The 15,731-nt window shown below is 43.2% G+C and overlaps 1 protein-coding gene across 3 annotated transcripts in view; it reads right to left on the bottom strand.

The window, feature by feature from the left end:
* Positions 1-99: 99 nt before the first annotated feature.
* Positions 100-15,731, bottom strand: part of LOC146990692 (FERM and PDZ domain-containing protein 4-like) — a 54,818-nt gene continuing 39,186 nt past the window's right edge. For all 3 annotated transcript variants that reach the window (XM_085797341.1, XM_085797349.1, XM_085797332.1), the window contains exons 4-16: positions 15,373-15,475; positions 14,583-14,628; positions 13,102-13,206; positions 12,506-12,613; positions 11,821-11,952; positions 10,762-10,881; positions 10,250-10,386; positions 9,645-9,771; positions 7,062-7,151; positions 6,788-6,970; positions 6,528-6,666; positions 5,009-6,031; positions 100-4,594 (exon numbers count right to left, since the gene is read on the bottom strand). In XM_085797341.1, coding sequence (XP_085653467.1) covers positions 1,221-4,594; positions 5,009-6,031; positions 6,528-6,666; positions 6,788-6,970; positions 7,062-7,151; positions 9,645-9,771; positions 10,250-10,386; positions 10,762-10,881; positions 11,821-11,952; positions 12,506-12,613; positions 13,102-13,206; positions 14,583-14,628; positions 15,373-15,475 — 5,687 coding nt within the window. In that variant the 3' untranslated portion in view covers positions 100-1,220. The remainder of the gene's footprint in view (positions 4,595-5,008; positions 6,032-6,527; positions 6,667-6,787; positions 6,971-7,061; positions 7,152-9,644; positions 9,772-10,249; positions 10,387-10,761; positions 10,882-11,820; positions 11,953-12,505; positions 12,614-13,101; positions 13,207-14,582; positions 14,629-15,372; positions 15,476-15,731) is intronic.

Below are 15,731 nucleotides of genomic sequence, written 5' to 3'. Positions count from 1 at the left end.
GCATGTTACATTTAGTAAGAAAAATGGATGGTTCAGTCACAAAATTCTGTTTTAATATGAACAGCCTGTCTAAAAAATCAAACTGTACGCTTTCAAAGTATCTGTAAAATGTATTTTAATAGGTTGGTGGATTATTGAAAAAAACAAACAACAATTTCATTTCTTTTCAAGAGACATGACTGTATCTTGATACATGGTGTGGAATAATTAATAATTCAAGCACAGAACTTATTCCAAAACAGATGATAGTGAAACACAAAAATTAAAAAAACAAACAAAAACAATTAGATATAATTAAAACAGTCATCGATCTGAAATATGTCTTAACAAATTCAAATGTCTTCTAAAATGTTGTTATTATAGAGTATTATAATTTTATATATTTAGCTTTTCTGGGGAATAGTTAATTATTTACTGCTCATTATTCTTATCAGAAAATAATCTAGGTGATAAAATATGAAGCAGTGATAATGCAGTGCAAATTCAGTCTCCCTGTATTTTCAACATTTCAACAATTCCCCCTCATATCTTGCAACACACTTACACAACAGAGTTGAAATCAGTTCACTTTTACACAGTCATTCAGAAATTTAGCATTTATATTTAGCATGTGAATAAAATGGTAGCAACGGTTTCCTCACTGGACTTACAGTGGCACATTTCATTTATAGTTCTACGGGTAAATTATTATTATTACATTTATAAATACCTGTAGTAAAACTGCACTTTGACTGATTGAACTGAAAGTGAATTCACCCCAGCTCTGTACAATATTAGAGCAAATTAAGATGAATACTCAATGGCTTCTTGAAACTGCTACGGCAAATAATATAATTTATTGTATTTATGTACATTATATACATTTTTTTTCAATAACTTACATAATGCACAGGTAAAAGGGTATCTATTAGGTTCATCTCATATTACAAAGGTCTGTGACAGTATGGCTTTGTAAATATACATTACAATATTGTCATCAGAAAAGCAAGTGCAGTCAGGATAGACTGCCTTTCAGCATCTTCAACATCTTTTCAGTGTGTGTTACATAACTTAAATGGTAAGTTTAACTGCAACAAGTCTTGCACTTTGTGACATGGAGACTGTCCAGACCTAATATGAAAAATATACGACTTCTTCAGCAGACTCAAAAATAGAAAGATGCTTAAAGACAGCCTTGTCCTGACTGTGTAGGCCACACTATAAAGCATAAGGAGTAGCCTCTACTTGCTAAGCAGCGTTTTAAGGGAGCGGGTGAGTGCGTTAGCAATGGCCGACATGGTACTGGAGTGGCGGACCAGGGCTTTCACGCTGTGCTCCCCTGGCGCTCCCACTGTGGCAGTCTCAGCCGCTTTGAGCAAACAGATGTAGTTCATGACGACCTCATCGACCTTGGCCACGACCTCCCTCTGTTGGTGTGAGCTGGACACTCCCAGACCCCTGACCAGACACATACAAGCTTCACAGAGACAGCACAGCACCTGGAAGCTGCAGGTTACAGCCAGCAGCATCTCCTCAGGACTACCGTGGGCCTGCGCCATCCTCCGGCACGCCCGGCCCAGTTCTTTAGACTCCACGGAGAGCAGCTGCTTGAACTGGGACACGTCCTGGATCGGCATCTGGGGTCCACGGTCGCAGCGACCTATGCTGGACCTCACCAGCGCAATGAGCTCGCTGGCGTCGCGGCGGACGTCAGTGAAGCCGGATGGGAAGCCGTACATGCGGTCTTTGAGTGCATTGATGCGTGCCAGGCGGTCACTGAAGCTCATGTTATTGAGGACTTCTCCATACAGCTGCTCCCCAGCTGCATCCACCGCTGAGCCGCAGGGCAAGATGGCTGAAGCTGCAGCACCATCATTATTAACATCATTCCCACCGCGGCTTCGTCTGGGCCTCTCCCACTCAATCTCATCCTCTTCACCCTCACACTTACGTTTGAAGAAACAATAGCTAAAAGGCCCGTTGCACCTCCAGGGACTGGTGTCCAGTTTTTGAGAGCCCTTCATGTGCTTAGCGTCTTTCTGCAGTGGAAATGCCACAGATGCTCTTCTGCTGTCGACCCTGTTGCCTGTAGACCAGCATGTGTGGGAGGATACAGAACCTTGGGAATAGCTCTTGGAGAGCCGCTTCCTCGTCGGCCTCCGCTGCACTTTGGTCTCACCTTGCTGGGGCACAGATGGCAACAGGGGCTGCTGGCTCCGGCTTCGAGTGGGCTTCTCAAACAGAACCTCCACGCTACCAGAACCGGCAGTCACGTTGCTGGAGCTGCGTTTGAGCTCCCTGCCCCTCTGCAGGCTACTGCCGAAGGGATCCGTCTGCGGCAGGGTCGGGGTAACAGACTGAATGTGGTTCTGAATCTGCCGGGACTGGATGGAGTGGATGGAGTCCTGTGAGAATCCTGAGTTGCTGGAGATGGCGTTGGCTTGCGCTGGCAGAGACAGAGGAGGAGGAGGTGGCGGCGGTGGGGGAGGAGGTGGTGACTGCGGGTTGGGAGTTGGAGATGCAATACAAGCTCTGCCGGTCGATGCCTGCCTGATAAAAGCTGACGGGTGGTCCCCCCTTCCTAGTGAGATGCTGTTGAGGTCTGCTCGTTGACCACTTACACTGGGGGCAGCAGAGAAACAGAGAGAATCATTAGGACGAGAATGAGGAGACTGACGAACTGCATGCTTTGCCCTCGGGTCTGATTTTAACCAGTCCTCTGTGCTGCCAGGTTGGCTTCTTGACCGAGGTGGGGGGCGGTTAGTGGAACCCCCACAATCGCGGTTTCCACCTGCAATGAATCCCCCATCGCGGCTGATACAGCCCTCTGTCTTATAGAGAGACAGGAAGTGCTCTGGGTCCAGACCGCTCCTCTCTAGCTCGCTCTCCAGGCCGGAGAAGGAGCTCCTCCTCTCAGCAGAGACCGGCCTGAAATCTAGACTGTCATTAGGTCTGTGAGCATGCATCTCAGGACTTCTCTTGAGTTTGGCAGGAAGTGTGGCCGAATGATATGACCGTGGGTTTTTACTCGCCAGCTGCATGGCTGCTGCGTTATGCATTGCTAAATTTGGGCTGAGGAATGGGGATGATACGGAGGAAGGCATACAAGGACAGCGAGCAATGGTGTTCCCCCTATTCTTAACCATTTCAACAAGCTGAGGGTTGCTAGTGATAAAGCGCCTGGTGTCCTTTTTCACTGCGCCTCCCATCCCAGCACTGTGCAGCTTCCCTCCCTGATGCATCTGGCTGACAGTCAGATAGTTAATCAGCTGTCTGTAGGCCTCGCTGCCTTCCTTCTGGTTCAGCCCCTTAAAACAGGCCTGTTGTTTAGCATGCAGATCATTGTGGGCCTTCTTGTTTCCAGTACCTGTTGTCTCTTTATGCTTTGACAGCGTTGCCGAGGAGGGGCGGCCCGGTTCAGCCCCAGCAGCAGGGGGGTGAATGTTGGGGAGCATTTTCCGGAGGAGGGCGGGGTCTGCATGAGGGTGGAGGTCTTTTCCCTGAGAGCTCTGGCCAGGGAGGCTGTGGGGGGCTCCAGCCTTGTTGTCTTCGTAGTTTAGCACCCTGAGTAATGAGGAGGAGGAACTGGAAAGAGGGTGCCTTTGCAAATGGTGATGTTTTGATTCAACCGCACCGGGGCCTAGTGGCGAGTCAGTTGGGGTGGCACAGGCACTGCTGTTGGTGCTGGCACCAGCATCCAGTGATGAGCACAGAGAGCCCTGCAGTGAACTGTGGGCTTCTCCTTGCAAACTTGAAATCCTTTTCGCTAAGTGGTACTCACACAACCGTGCAACACTCTGCTGTCTAGAGATGGGCTGATGGTCACTTTGTATGTCTGATCCCTGGTCTGACCCCCCTGATCTGGACTTTTTTGCTGGAGACAGCAGCGATGCTACAACTAGGTGTTCATCTTGCTCAACAGTTGCAGCTCCGTTGTCTGCACCACAGTCCCCCAGGTTGACGACGTCTAACAGGCGATCAGAGGTAGCAGAGGAAGGGCGGGGAATTCTGTGATGGTCGCGGGGGAGACTGTTCACTCCGAGCCCCTCCGCTACTGAGTTTTCTACCACAAAAGAATTCTGCCTTCCTTGACTTTCTGCTCTCTCACAGAATGAAGTGCGCTGGTCCAAGTCTAGATGGCTGCGACTGCCACCGCTCTCACCTCGATGCCCTTCCCTTGTGCTGAAGGTGTTGTACTTCCCGCTGGAGTCTGCTGACTTTTTGTGATGTTTCCCCCCGGGTGTGGTGGAGCTTGGGCGCTGCAGAGTGGATGACAGGTTAGTCTGGGGCCTCACCTCTAAGCAGTCTGGTCCCGACGCCGCCGTGTCCAACTGGGGGCTCCGTCTCGGAGGAACTGCTGGAGGCTGAAGGTGCCGTGTTGGACTGCGGGGCTTCTTCTGTATCGTTCCCCCTGTGCTGGGGGAGACGGGGAATTCAGTTTTCTCCTCAAGCAGAGGTTGGTATCCCTCCCTGGTGGCCACCAGCAGACGCATGTGGCTCTCACTGAGCCTGTGTGTAGCAGCCAGCTCACAGATTTCAGTCATCTCTGAGGAGTTGGTCTCGTTGCCAGAATCTGAGGACGACTCTGGGCTGAAGCCTCGAGATGTGTAAACACCTAAAATATAAGACACAGAGTTAAATATGGGTCATTCAACTAAAAGTTAACTACAGTTAAATGTTCATTGTAGTAAATATTAAACAGCTTTGAAATTGCAGTTAATGATATACAAATGATTTGTATTCTGGTGTCATGATTGTGTTTTGGGAGTCTGCTAATTTAAGCAGGGCAAAGGTGACAGAGACTTAAAGAAAGAAAACAACTTAGGGCAAAAAGAGCAAATGGTTACAATGCAATTATTCTTTAACTTTTTCTTTATTTAACATTTTTGATAAAACACATGATTAATGGTCAAAATCATACCAATGATTGAAAAGAAATGATGTATCCAGGGTAAAAATGTCTGAACTATTTAACAAAGACAGGCTGACGGTGATCAAACATTAGTGTATTAGTCAGTATTTAACAGACCTGGATTGTTACTGCTGGGTGGTGGTGGGGGGGGCCTCTGTTCAGAGACAGTCAGAGCCTCCAGAGCCTGTAGGGTATTCATGACCGAGTTCTCCAGCCTCCTCTCCCCTCCCCTGCTCCCTTCCCCCTCCCCTTGGGTCGGGATGGCGTCAATGAGTGACACTGGGATGTCGTCATTGTCACATGTGCTCAGCGGCCTTCCCTCGGGGGCCGCGTCCTCATCTGAACTGTCCCGAAAACCTGGTGGCGGAGCTGCGATCGCGAGGTTGAGCGTCTCCAGCAGTGTGTCATCTTCGTCATCGTCCACACCGTGGTCTCCCTCGGGAGGAGGGAGTGACGTGAGATCGATGATGTCATCAGTAGAACCAGAAAGTGTGAGGAAGGTGGCTTTGCCGGCTGCTGTGGCCAACCCTCCTGCTTGGTTACCGCAGTTTTCATCCCCGCCTCCTCTCTCGTCACCCACCGGTGTCCCCCCAGTGGAGTCTTCCTCACAGGAACCATCGTCATCATCCTCTGCATCATCCGTGGTGTCACGGTAAAACAGATCCCTCAGCAGCGGCTCCTCACCACCCTCCTCACTTATAATGTTACTGTAGACGTGTGTCAGACCACTGAACTGGAACGGGATCCTGTCCTGTGACCTAAAGTCTGTGTTGTTGTGCAAGTAGAGCGGTCTGTGCTCCGGTACCTCAGGGCTCTCCAACAGCCTCTCGTAGCCTAAGTTCTTAGGCTTGTTCAAGGGTTGGTCCCCCCCAAAAATAAATGACACTTTGGCACTACGAGGTGAGTCTTGAGGTTTGTGTCTGGTGGCGGGGGGAAGAGGAGGGGGCAATGGACTTCTCCGTGTCCCAAGGTCTCTGTCAGGGTTTTGGGGTTCATGGAAGTAAGGAGAGATGCTGTTCTCTCTCTGCACATTGTCTGAATACTCAGAGTCCCTGTTGTAGACCTCGGCCTGGTTGGGTGAAGGCTCCTCATTGTCTCCCAGCGATGTGCTGTACGGCCACTCCAGGACACGGTCCTGACCTGCAGACAGCAGCAATACAAGGTTTGATTACTTTAAGCCTTTTATATTTTACATTGATTAAATTTTAAAGGAGCTTTTTTTCACTGTACTTCTGAGTGCTCTCCTTCAGGGCTTTGAGGGTTTGTGCAGCACTGTAAAACATACATTTTTAAGACATTCAATCTACCCCTGAGCCCCTCTCTTTTAAAATGTATCAAAGTGAGAGTGTTCATCAAATTCTCATATCTTTTTTATGGAAATGGTTAGTTTATTATATATTATATATTTCCTCTGTGTCTCATGGACAAAGCCCTTCAGACTGAATTTTATTGCATTTAAAATTAAAATAAACCTGGCCGACATCTTTCATCAGAAAGAAAAAAAACAAAAAAACACCTGATATACACATGTTTAACTACAACTGGCATGACTTCTCCTCAGAGATGAGTGATTTCACTTTTTTTCTTAAACATTACACTATCTTACAATTACATTCCTACACAGTTAATTACTCACCAGCGTCATCCCCTCCAGTGCTGTTGCAGTGGGCCATGCTGAAGATGGATCTCCTTGAGTCCACTAGGAGGCGATAGTAGCCTGCTGTCAGACAGGCCAGGTTCATTGCATCACTTGACTCCATGATCAGTGTGATGGGCTGTAAACAGAAAAGCCAGTGAAAAGAAGCAGAGAAAGAAAATGAATGGGAGGAAAGTCATCAGATGCTAGAACTGGTTAAGGACAAAATAACTTATGCTTTCAGGCAGAAATGTGCTCACCCTGACATCCAGAACATGCAGCTCCAGCCGGACGTTGATGTCATCCTCGGTGAGGATCTCGATGCGGTTAACATGGCTGAAGTCGGCCAACAGGGCCACTAGGTTTGTGCGGGCGTTGATGACATGACTGATGCCATAACGTGGGCCCACTAACAGGGTCACGTCTGTCTGTTTCTCCCCTTGCTACAGAAAATAGAGTGAACGCATTAGACACTTAAACATAATTCACAAACCAGTCATATGTGAAGATTTTGTCGTGAACTAACGGCCTTACCAAAAGTATGGATTTGAACTCCCTCCCTCCGTACAGTCTGAGTTCACTGAGGTACCTCAGGTAATGCACCTTGGCCTGCAAAGCAGTCAGCTGCACAGAGAGAAGTGAGATACATCAGTAAGCATCCAAGAAAAAAATCACAACCTTGTCTTCTAATGTCAGGATATAAAACTCTCAAGCCGTTTTGATCTGGACAAAATCCCATCATTTCATTTAGATCTAATCAAAATCTGAAGCTGCTCTGTTCCAGTGCTCTTTATGGCTTGCTCGTATGGATGTGTGCCTCTTCAGCCGTTTAGGGTCAATGGGATTTTTGAAATTCAAATATGGATGCCTGAAAAGTTGGTCTTCCTCAAAGTGGTGATACTTCTACCACTGTGACACATGGATACACCCAGTTGGCATATTTGAAAGTCTAAATGGCATAAAAAATAAAAAATAAAAAATAAAAACAGTTAAGAAAATGACTGAAAAATAACTGAAGGTATGTGTGTATATTACTTTATAACCACTTTCATATTCATCAGACATAGTACAGTGGTCCACTCTCTGTATAATCAAGTTATATTTTATCTCACTATCAGGAACAAAAACAGAAGGCTAATGGGATGTCTGACCTTGCTTGCTGAAACCAGACATTGCTATTAAAAAATAATTTTGTCTCTATGAAATTCTTTCTCAGTCTTAACCACAGCTCCTCAACTCAAACTGGGTGAGCAGCTTCTTTTGATGGAAGCTGTGTGATAGCTCAGAGACTGTAATGAGAAATCTATCTCTCCAAAGTTTTCAGGTGCACACGCCAAAGTTTCTGGTGCGCACGTGAAACTTTCTAGTGCACACCTGAAAACCTTCACGTGCGCACCAGAAAACTTCCCCATGTCCCTTTATGGGTTCTGTAGAAAGCCGATTTGGAGCATCAACAGTTTGAATTGCGTGTCAGTTTATTGGTGCGGCTTGGCTTTATTTCTCCCTAATGAAGAGACTGGCACTGAGAATACAAATTATTAACCTGCTCAGGCTTGGAGCAAAGAGATCTATAGCCTTCTAGTTTGATTACATTTTATACACACATAAATATGAAGCTCAGATGTCAACTCTTCAGCCATTCACAGAGGAGCTTTAAACATAAAAAATAATCAGATAACTGCAAATGTTCTCTTATGTGTCGTTGACAGGCGGTTAATATACAACTATTTACTAGTTTGGCTTAAAGAATAGAGCAGCACTATTACAACTGCACACTGGTAGAAAACCTTAAAAACTGGAACATTTCATAGAGAATCGGGATGTCCTATAATGATGTGAAATAAAGTTATCTGAGAAGAAAAAAGACAAGAGTCTGAATCACTCAGTTAAGTCGTACACAAGCTGGGTTGCCGAAAGATCTGTCAACTTGTTATTCTGTGTTCTTCCCGCTGTAACAAATCCCACAAAAGGAGCACAACCAGCGATGTGTTCTTTCAGTACTTTCCAAACTTCCCTGCCCTCTTTGTGGTTCTCAGCCTGAAGCTGCTTCGTTCCTAATGAGGATGTAAATCTTAAAAAACTGGGTCAAAAATATGTTGTGTTATACTTGTACTAATAAGCTCCAAAAACAGGTGGGTACTATTAGTTCTCAAAAATCCAGAGTGATAATATTATTCCATGACTGATACACATTTGGTGAGCATAGCAGTGGTTTAGTGTATGCAGGACCAACCACACACATCAGACCACACCCAATTCAACGCTGTGGCTCATCAATGTGCTTTTAATAGTAGCTTGGAGAGAAATGGAGCTGTATGGCACAGAGAAATAAGCTCAGTATATCATTCATTGTTGGCTATGGTCCATTCTAGTGAGAGATATAAAACTACACCGGCTGCAATGGCTTTATTTTTGTGGCCTCAGCATTTGTGGTGGCAATACATCAGTTTGAGAACTAAAGAAAACAACTAAATATATAATCCTATATGAATCAAACTAAAACATCTCCTAAATTGATTTCCACAGCACAGTTCTATAACGTGGGCCCATGGCTCATTCATAATTACAGCAGGACCCCACAAGTGCACTGTAGTTGACGTCATATCCACACATTTCAGTGTTTTGTTTTGGCTCTGCTGCAAACATAGACTAAACCGGCACCGATATTCACTTGCTGCTAACCCCATTAGTGTGACAGCTGACGGTAAATCACTAACTAAAGAGGCAGATTTTGCAGTGTCATTCGGTTCTGCTGTATAACTCAAAGTTAACGCAGGTGTCAGAGAATGAACAGAGCAGAAGTTGTTTGTTTTATGACAAAAACTTTGGTTGAATTTGGATCAGTGGCCCCTGACTGTGTGTGTGAATATGAATATCTGATTATGCACACAGCTTGATAATGCATTTTGCTTGTTATCCACATTATCATTCAAGGTCTGGCTTGACAAAGGGTCTTAGGGTTGACAAGGGTGAGAACCTTTACAAGGTTGAGCATGGCAGCGCTGCTATTTTAAGCTATTGCGTCAGAAAACTGGGAGACAGTGTGTTTGTGCGCATATGTGTGTGTGTCAGAAGTTTATTAACAAGGACAAAAGAAAGACAAACTGAGCTGCTTACTTTTTTCCCTGGAGGCACGAGGTTCTGGTTGGTTTTGAGGATGTGTGTCAGAGCCTTCTTGATGTTTTTCTCCTTCATGCTGGACAGCACGGCGGGAGGCAGGAACACAGATAGACCCCACTCCTTTCTGTTGAGTGGAGATTGCTTTACTGTATGTTTAAAGTCCCCCTTGGAGGAAAAAGTACTTCCACTGGACCTGGAATAAATACTTGCAGAGGCTTAAAATTGGATGTTTACTTTCATGCAAAGTGTCAGTAATTAAACAGAACTCTGAAACAACTTTCTCTCTGTCAAGGGCTTCCTCATTAGAAATCATATTAGAAGCTGAGCTGCAATAAAACCGACAGAATCTCCTCTCAATAACCTGCCAAGCAACGATGATGATACTGTGAACAGAATATTTATTTCCCAATACATCAAGCTCGACATTCATTCAGACACAATAATTAAGGTGACTAAGTGTATATGACTCCGGACAAGTCCTGGACAATAGATGTGATCTATTCTGTTTGTTTAACCAACAGACTGCCTCAAGCCAGTGAGAGAAAATAAGATGATGAATTCATTTTTCTTGATAAACTCCTGTGAAGAAAAAAAAAACTTACTGAATGTATTTAAGGGATACTTTCTGGCTCTGTCTGGTTGTCATGGTGAGGATGTACATCTGCAGTGCAGCCAGTCGCAGCGCAGCATCGTATTTCAGCTCCGGGCCGAACCGTTCGAAGACCACATCGTTACAACTCTACGACAAGGAGGACACACAGTTACACAACTTTTGTTGGCTTGTAAAATGAAGTCCATGTCTCTGTGGAGCAACGTTAGCAGCAGTGCCTCCCCACTGAGTTGAAATAAGTCGTTCTCAACATTTGTGGCTTGAGATTCCTTCAAAGGGATAATGTTTCCTCTCCCTGGTGAAGGAAGCACAAAATGGTAAACTCTGACAAGAAGAAATGACTTACTCTCCTTCTCTCAGGCTGTTTCATTCGACTAATTATCAAAGAATTCTATGGGGGAGTAATTTATTATTTCACAGAGACGAGAGCGAGTTTATTTCAGGACTTTATTTGCAAATGAGCGTCTGCACCCCTCTCAAAGTCGACTGGCTGCTTTTGCTCACCTGCACATAGAGGTATTCAAACGCCACAGCATCTCTCCGGAGTAGCTCCACGGGATCTCTGGGCACGAAGCTGATTCTAAAGAAACACTTCATCTTGTCAGAGCCGGACCTCCGGGTCACCTGGGGTCACAGATGTAGGAGATAGCAAGGGAATGAAAAACTGCATAGATTAATAGAAAACAGAAAAAAGAAACAGATAAACTAGAGTAAAACAGAAACTGTATATACTATATATCAATAATTCAGTATTGAGAGTTTAGATTCAGTGTAGGACTCAGTTATCTATTATATATCAGTTCTGACCAACATCTACCACAGATACCAAAGTAAAGATGCTCCACTACACTGTTATTTCTAATGCATTGTCATGTAGCTGGATCCACTGGTTCCAAGTAATACATCTATATGTCTATGTGTTCAGTCTCTATTTTTTTTAGATGCTTGAGATGTTATTATGTATTTTACAAAATCAAATATTTAACAGGAAAAAATATGAACATTATCTTTTGCTCCTCTCCTTGTGACTCCTCAGATTGGTTGGTTTAAAATGATTGCAAGTCGTCATCTGCGTCACATTTTTCAAAACATAAATTTGATTATTTTCTCCTCCATATACCCGTCACCCGACTGACATTTAGGTGTTTACAGTGTAGTGTGTGTTTCATCAAGCATGACACAGAAACATGACTCTTATTCAGCTGCCATTGTTTGTGCCACATGCAGAGCCTCAGATCTCAACTGTGTGGTATGAATATTAAAATTGTCCCCTTGTGATCCCACAACCTCATTAGAATGGAGCGGGCATTGTGGAATAATGTGCGTGTGTCGTATTTGTGGGGTTTGTGATTGTGTGTGTGTGTGTATGTGTGGTAGAGTAGGTGTAATGTGAGCTGTCGCCCATGCTGTGCCAGTGCTGATAAATGACACCGGGGTCCGAATACTGCTGGAATACTGAGCAGGAATGTGAGTGTGTTTGTGTATATGTGTGTGTGTGTGTGTGTGTGTGTCAGACACAGAAAAGGAGACAAAGAAAGTGAACAAGGAGAAAACAACTCCTACCTGAGTAAGCATCTCCTGTTCATGCAGGAGAAGCAGTTTGCTTCCAGAGCCTTCTGTCCTCTGCTCCAACATGAGGGAGAAGTGCTCGATGCATTTGATTGACAGCTTCTCTTGCAGGGTCAGAATCACATCCTGAAATAAACAAATACACATGCACATAAGCTGAGTGTACAGCTGCCATAGTTTTCTATTTTTATAGGAATGTACTGCAACTACCACATATATCATAAAATCATTACATAAATCACTTTGATTACAGTTATTATTAAACTTCTGTCTATATGCAGCTGTCCTCTGAATCAATAGCAACAACGGCAGTGAACTGTTCATCCAAGGGGTAAGAGGAAAATCAATAATATCTATCAGTATTAGACTAAATGGCTCATTATGGTGGCAATAATTAGAGAAAAAAGTCTTGTTTCCTAAACTGCACGCTGGGGGACAGCGGACAATTTAACATGTCAAATAATCTGAATATGTTCTTTCCACCGAGCCTGAATAAATAAGATTCTCAAACAAATGGAACTGAAAAAGTGATTGAATTTCATGGTCTGTGTGAAATGTTTCAAGACACACTAATTTGCACTCTAAATGAATTCCCCCCTTGTAATTATAGATGCAGCAGAAACTGCTAATTTTGTTGAGTGTGCCTTAAGCGTTGGAGCAAACACACACACACACACACCTTGATAGAGGTACTGCTGTCAAAGCGAAAAGACTTTGTCTGCCCATTCTCCAGGTAGACCTTCAGGACATTTGGCATGAACAGAAGAGAATTGTCCTTCACCGGGTTCTGCAAAGGAGGGAAATGATCAGTGTTCTCATTCTGTGCAGTTGAAATTAAATTTGATGAAATTTCTTTGTGCATTTGATTTAACCAAACAGGTGAGTTTTCATATATGAACATTTTTTTAATGTCATGTTGCAACACGTTTTTGTGAGTGTCCCATCTATCGTGCACACTGAACTGTCTGTCTTATGTGTTCGGTGGCAACCACCTGCCATTGCCTTTATAAACTTAGACTAGATTGTATTGTTATTCAGGATTTGTAAACTATACAGTGTACAAACAGAACATTTTTTTTGTTTCAGTAGCCCCAGAACAGCGCAATGGAAGAAAGAATAGCATAGAATAAAAATAGGCTAAGGAGTATAAAAATATAACTAAAAGTGCTAACATAGCAGCATGGTACAAGTGCAATTAGTTTACATATAGGTCATACATAAGCGTGTGTGTGTGTGTGTGTGTGTGTGTGTGTGTGTGTGTGTGGTAGAACTGACTGGAACCTGGCCGTTTATAATGACCTCCTCTGCAAAGCGCACTTTGACCGGATTGGACTTGAGCATGGCTTTTTTGGCTGCACTGATGAACGCTGATTTAGGGGACTAAGAGGCAGCCATCCAAAAAGAGAGACACACAGAGAGAGAGGGAGATGGAAGAGGGGAAGAGGAAGAAAGAGACAGATGGAGCGAGAGAGATAAAGAGAAGCATAAACACATGCTCAAATTAATAAAATTAAAAAACAGTTTTCCAGCACATTCTCTCAACATTTAATATTGGAAAGTCAACATCTTAAAATTGGGAAAAAGGCAAACAGGGTTTGACTAAACAAACCTGGTGCAACGCAAGAGAAACTTAAGAAAAGCACGGTGCAGGATGAATTAATATATATCATTGGAGGCATAAAGAATAATCATTTCATTCCCTTCAAAGGAAAAGACTGGTGTTTTTCTATATTTTTCTGAGAGCCGCCAGTAATTCAACCAAGAACAAAGCAAAAATGCATCAGTTCATCTCTCAATATTTTCTGACTCTTGAACCTGTTGTTTCCAAAGACAACTGGACACTGTAGATTTTAGACTTGTAGATGTTGCTCAAGATTCAGGAAATACTGCATTTAGTTTATAGATTCATGCACAGTTAAGGCTTTAGTGACAGTTCACAGTAACAGGATGATGCATATTGAATTAACTTACATTAACAGCGACCATGGCAACAGATGCTCTCAAAACATATTCTCTTTATTTTCTAGACTTGTTATTTTTGCTCCATTTTATCACATCATGATCTAAAACTTCTTGACCTTCAAAACAGTCCTTGACAATCTATTGCTCTCATCAAACAACAGTTGACATTGAGAACTGGGTAAATCAATCTGAAGATGAACATCATGAAATTGCAAAAACATCCCACTGTGTGTTTAATAGTTTTCGTGCAGCAATCGTGCTCTATGGGACAGAAGAATTATATAAATATGGCAATTTACAGTAAGTAGTTAGGGTCGATTCAGCATGGCCTTTAAATGGGTTTTGTTGAATTAAAGAAATACAGTATAGTACCAGTCTTATCCTCTAAATGCAGGAGAGTTAGAAGCTGCAAATCTACAGCTCAACCAATATGCTTTGAAGGGCAGACAGTGTCCTTTATGGATAAAAGATCTTAGAATTCTGGCAATAACAAAACCGCTGAGACGTCAGACATGACTCATCATTATGACCATCAACATTATATAAAGTTCACAGGTATTAATGGATTCAATTTATAGTTTCTTGTAAATGGGACCTACAGGAGAAAAAGAGGCCAAAATGAATCCTTGTATTCAGACACTAACAAATACATACACACACAGTAAATCTTCATATCAGCTCATTTTTGGAAAACTGTGTCCGATACATACAGTCCTTGTGATTTGCTCCAAGAATTAAAAAATAATTTAAATAATTTAAAAAAAGAAGCTATTTGCAAGAGCTGATCTACTCACAGGATACGGTTGGACAACAGTCAACATAATGGATTCTTTGCAGCTCCTGTAACACAAACACAGCAAATCACAGAGTCAACAAAACCACCATGAGAAACCAACAATCACAATGGACATTATGGCAGATAAACAACAAGATCTTGATTAGCTTCAGTGAAATGGAATGAAACGCCTGTGGCAATCACACTTACAAGAAGAGGCAGTCGAAACCAGATGCACACACACATACACAAACACTCCTGCTCATTAGTTTCCCATTTAAAAAACATGCGACAGCATTTACTACAAACAGAAACATGATTTGACTCAAACAGCAAAACACTTTTAGCTCTTATTATTATTCTGAATATGTATTATATTAGTGGGACCAACAGAACTGCATCAACTAAGCATTAAGCACGACGACTGGAAAGCATTGCAAATTCTTGGCAAGACGTTTTGTGCAATTAATGATGATTTAAAAAACAAATGAATGGTAATAACTTTGTTTAACTGTGACTATGGCACTGACAGATGTTTTTGTTGTTGTTGATTTATTATTCTATTATCGAACCTGCCAAAAGTTTCAATTTAAACTGATGCAATTGGAGAATAGAGTTTATTTTATTCTTTTATATTACTTGGATTTGTCACAGACACACTATTTTGAAAGAGAACACATTAATGGTAAAAGTGAACTGTTCCTTTCAGGTTTCTATTTCCTTTGGATCCACCACTTCATTGTCCTGAACTGCACTATTGCAGCTATTGACTCGGACCAATCTCAGATCCCAGAGGATTCTGTATCTACCTGACGAGGTCGATGACCCGTTCTCTGGGAGCTGAGCTGACAGGTTCATCGTTGATCATGATGATCTCATCGCCTGGCAACAGCTTCCCCTCTGATGGACCACCTACACACACACACATACATGTACAGGAATATATGCAAACCAGAAGTAGTTGATCAGTCAGGCAGTCAATGAACGAATCAGTGTGTGAAATGTGTGTGTTCGTGGTGTAAACAGATCTGCTTTGTTTGTTTGTTTGCCTCCTGTCATATGAAGTAGGTGTGGACATTAATCTTCTGCTGTGGTTTCAGTAACATGTATTCCCTTCCTCGGCCAAACACTTGAAATAGAATATTCATTTGTTCAATTGTCTGTTTAG

The sequence above is a fragment of the Trachurus japonicus genome, chromosome 2 (assembly GCF_045865225.1).
Source record: "Trachurus japonicus isolate A0001 chromosome 2, Traja_1.0".
Classification (NCBI taxonomy): domain Eukaryota; kingdom Metazoa; phylum Chordata; class Actinopteri; order Carangiformes; family Carangidae; genus Trachurus; species Trachurus japonicus.
This window is presented reverse-complemented; position numbering and strand designations above follow the sequence as displayed.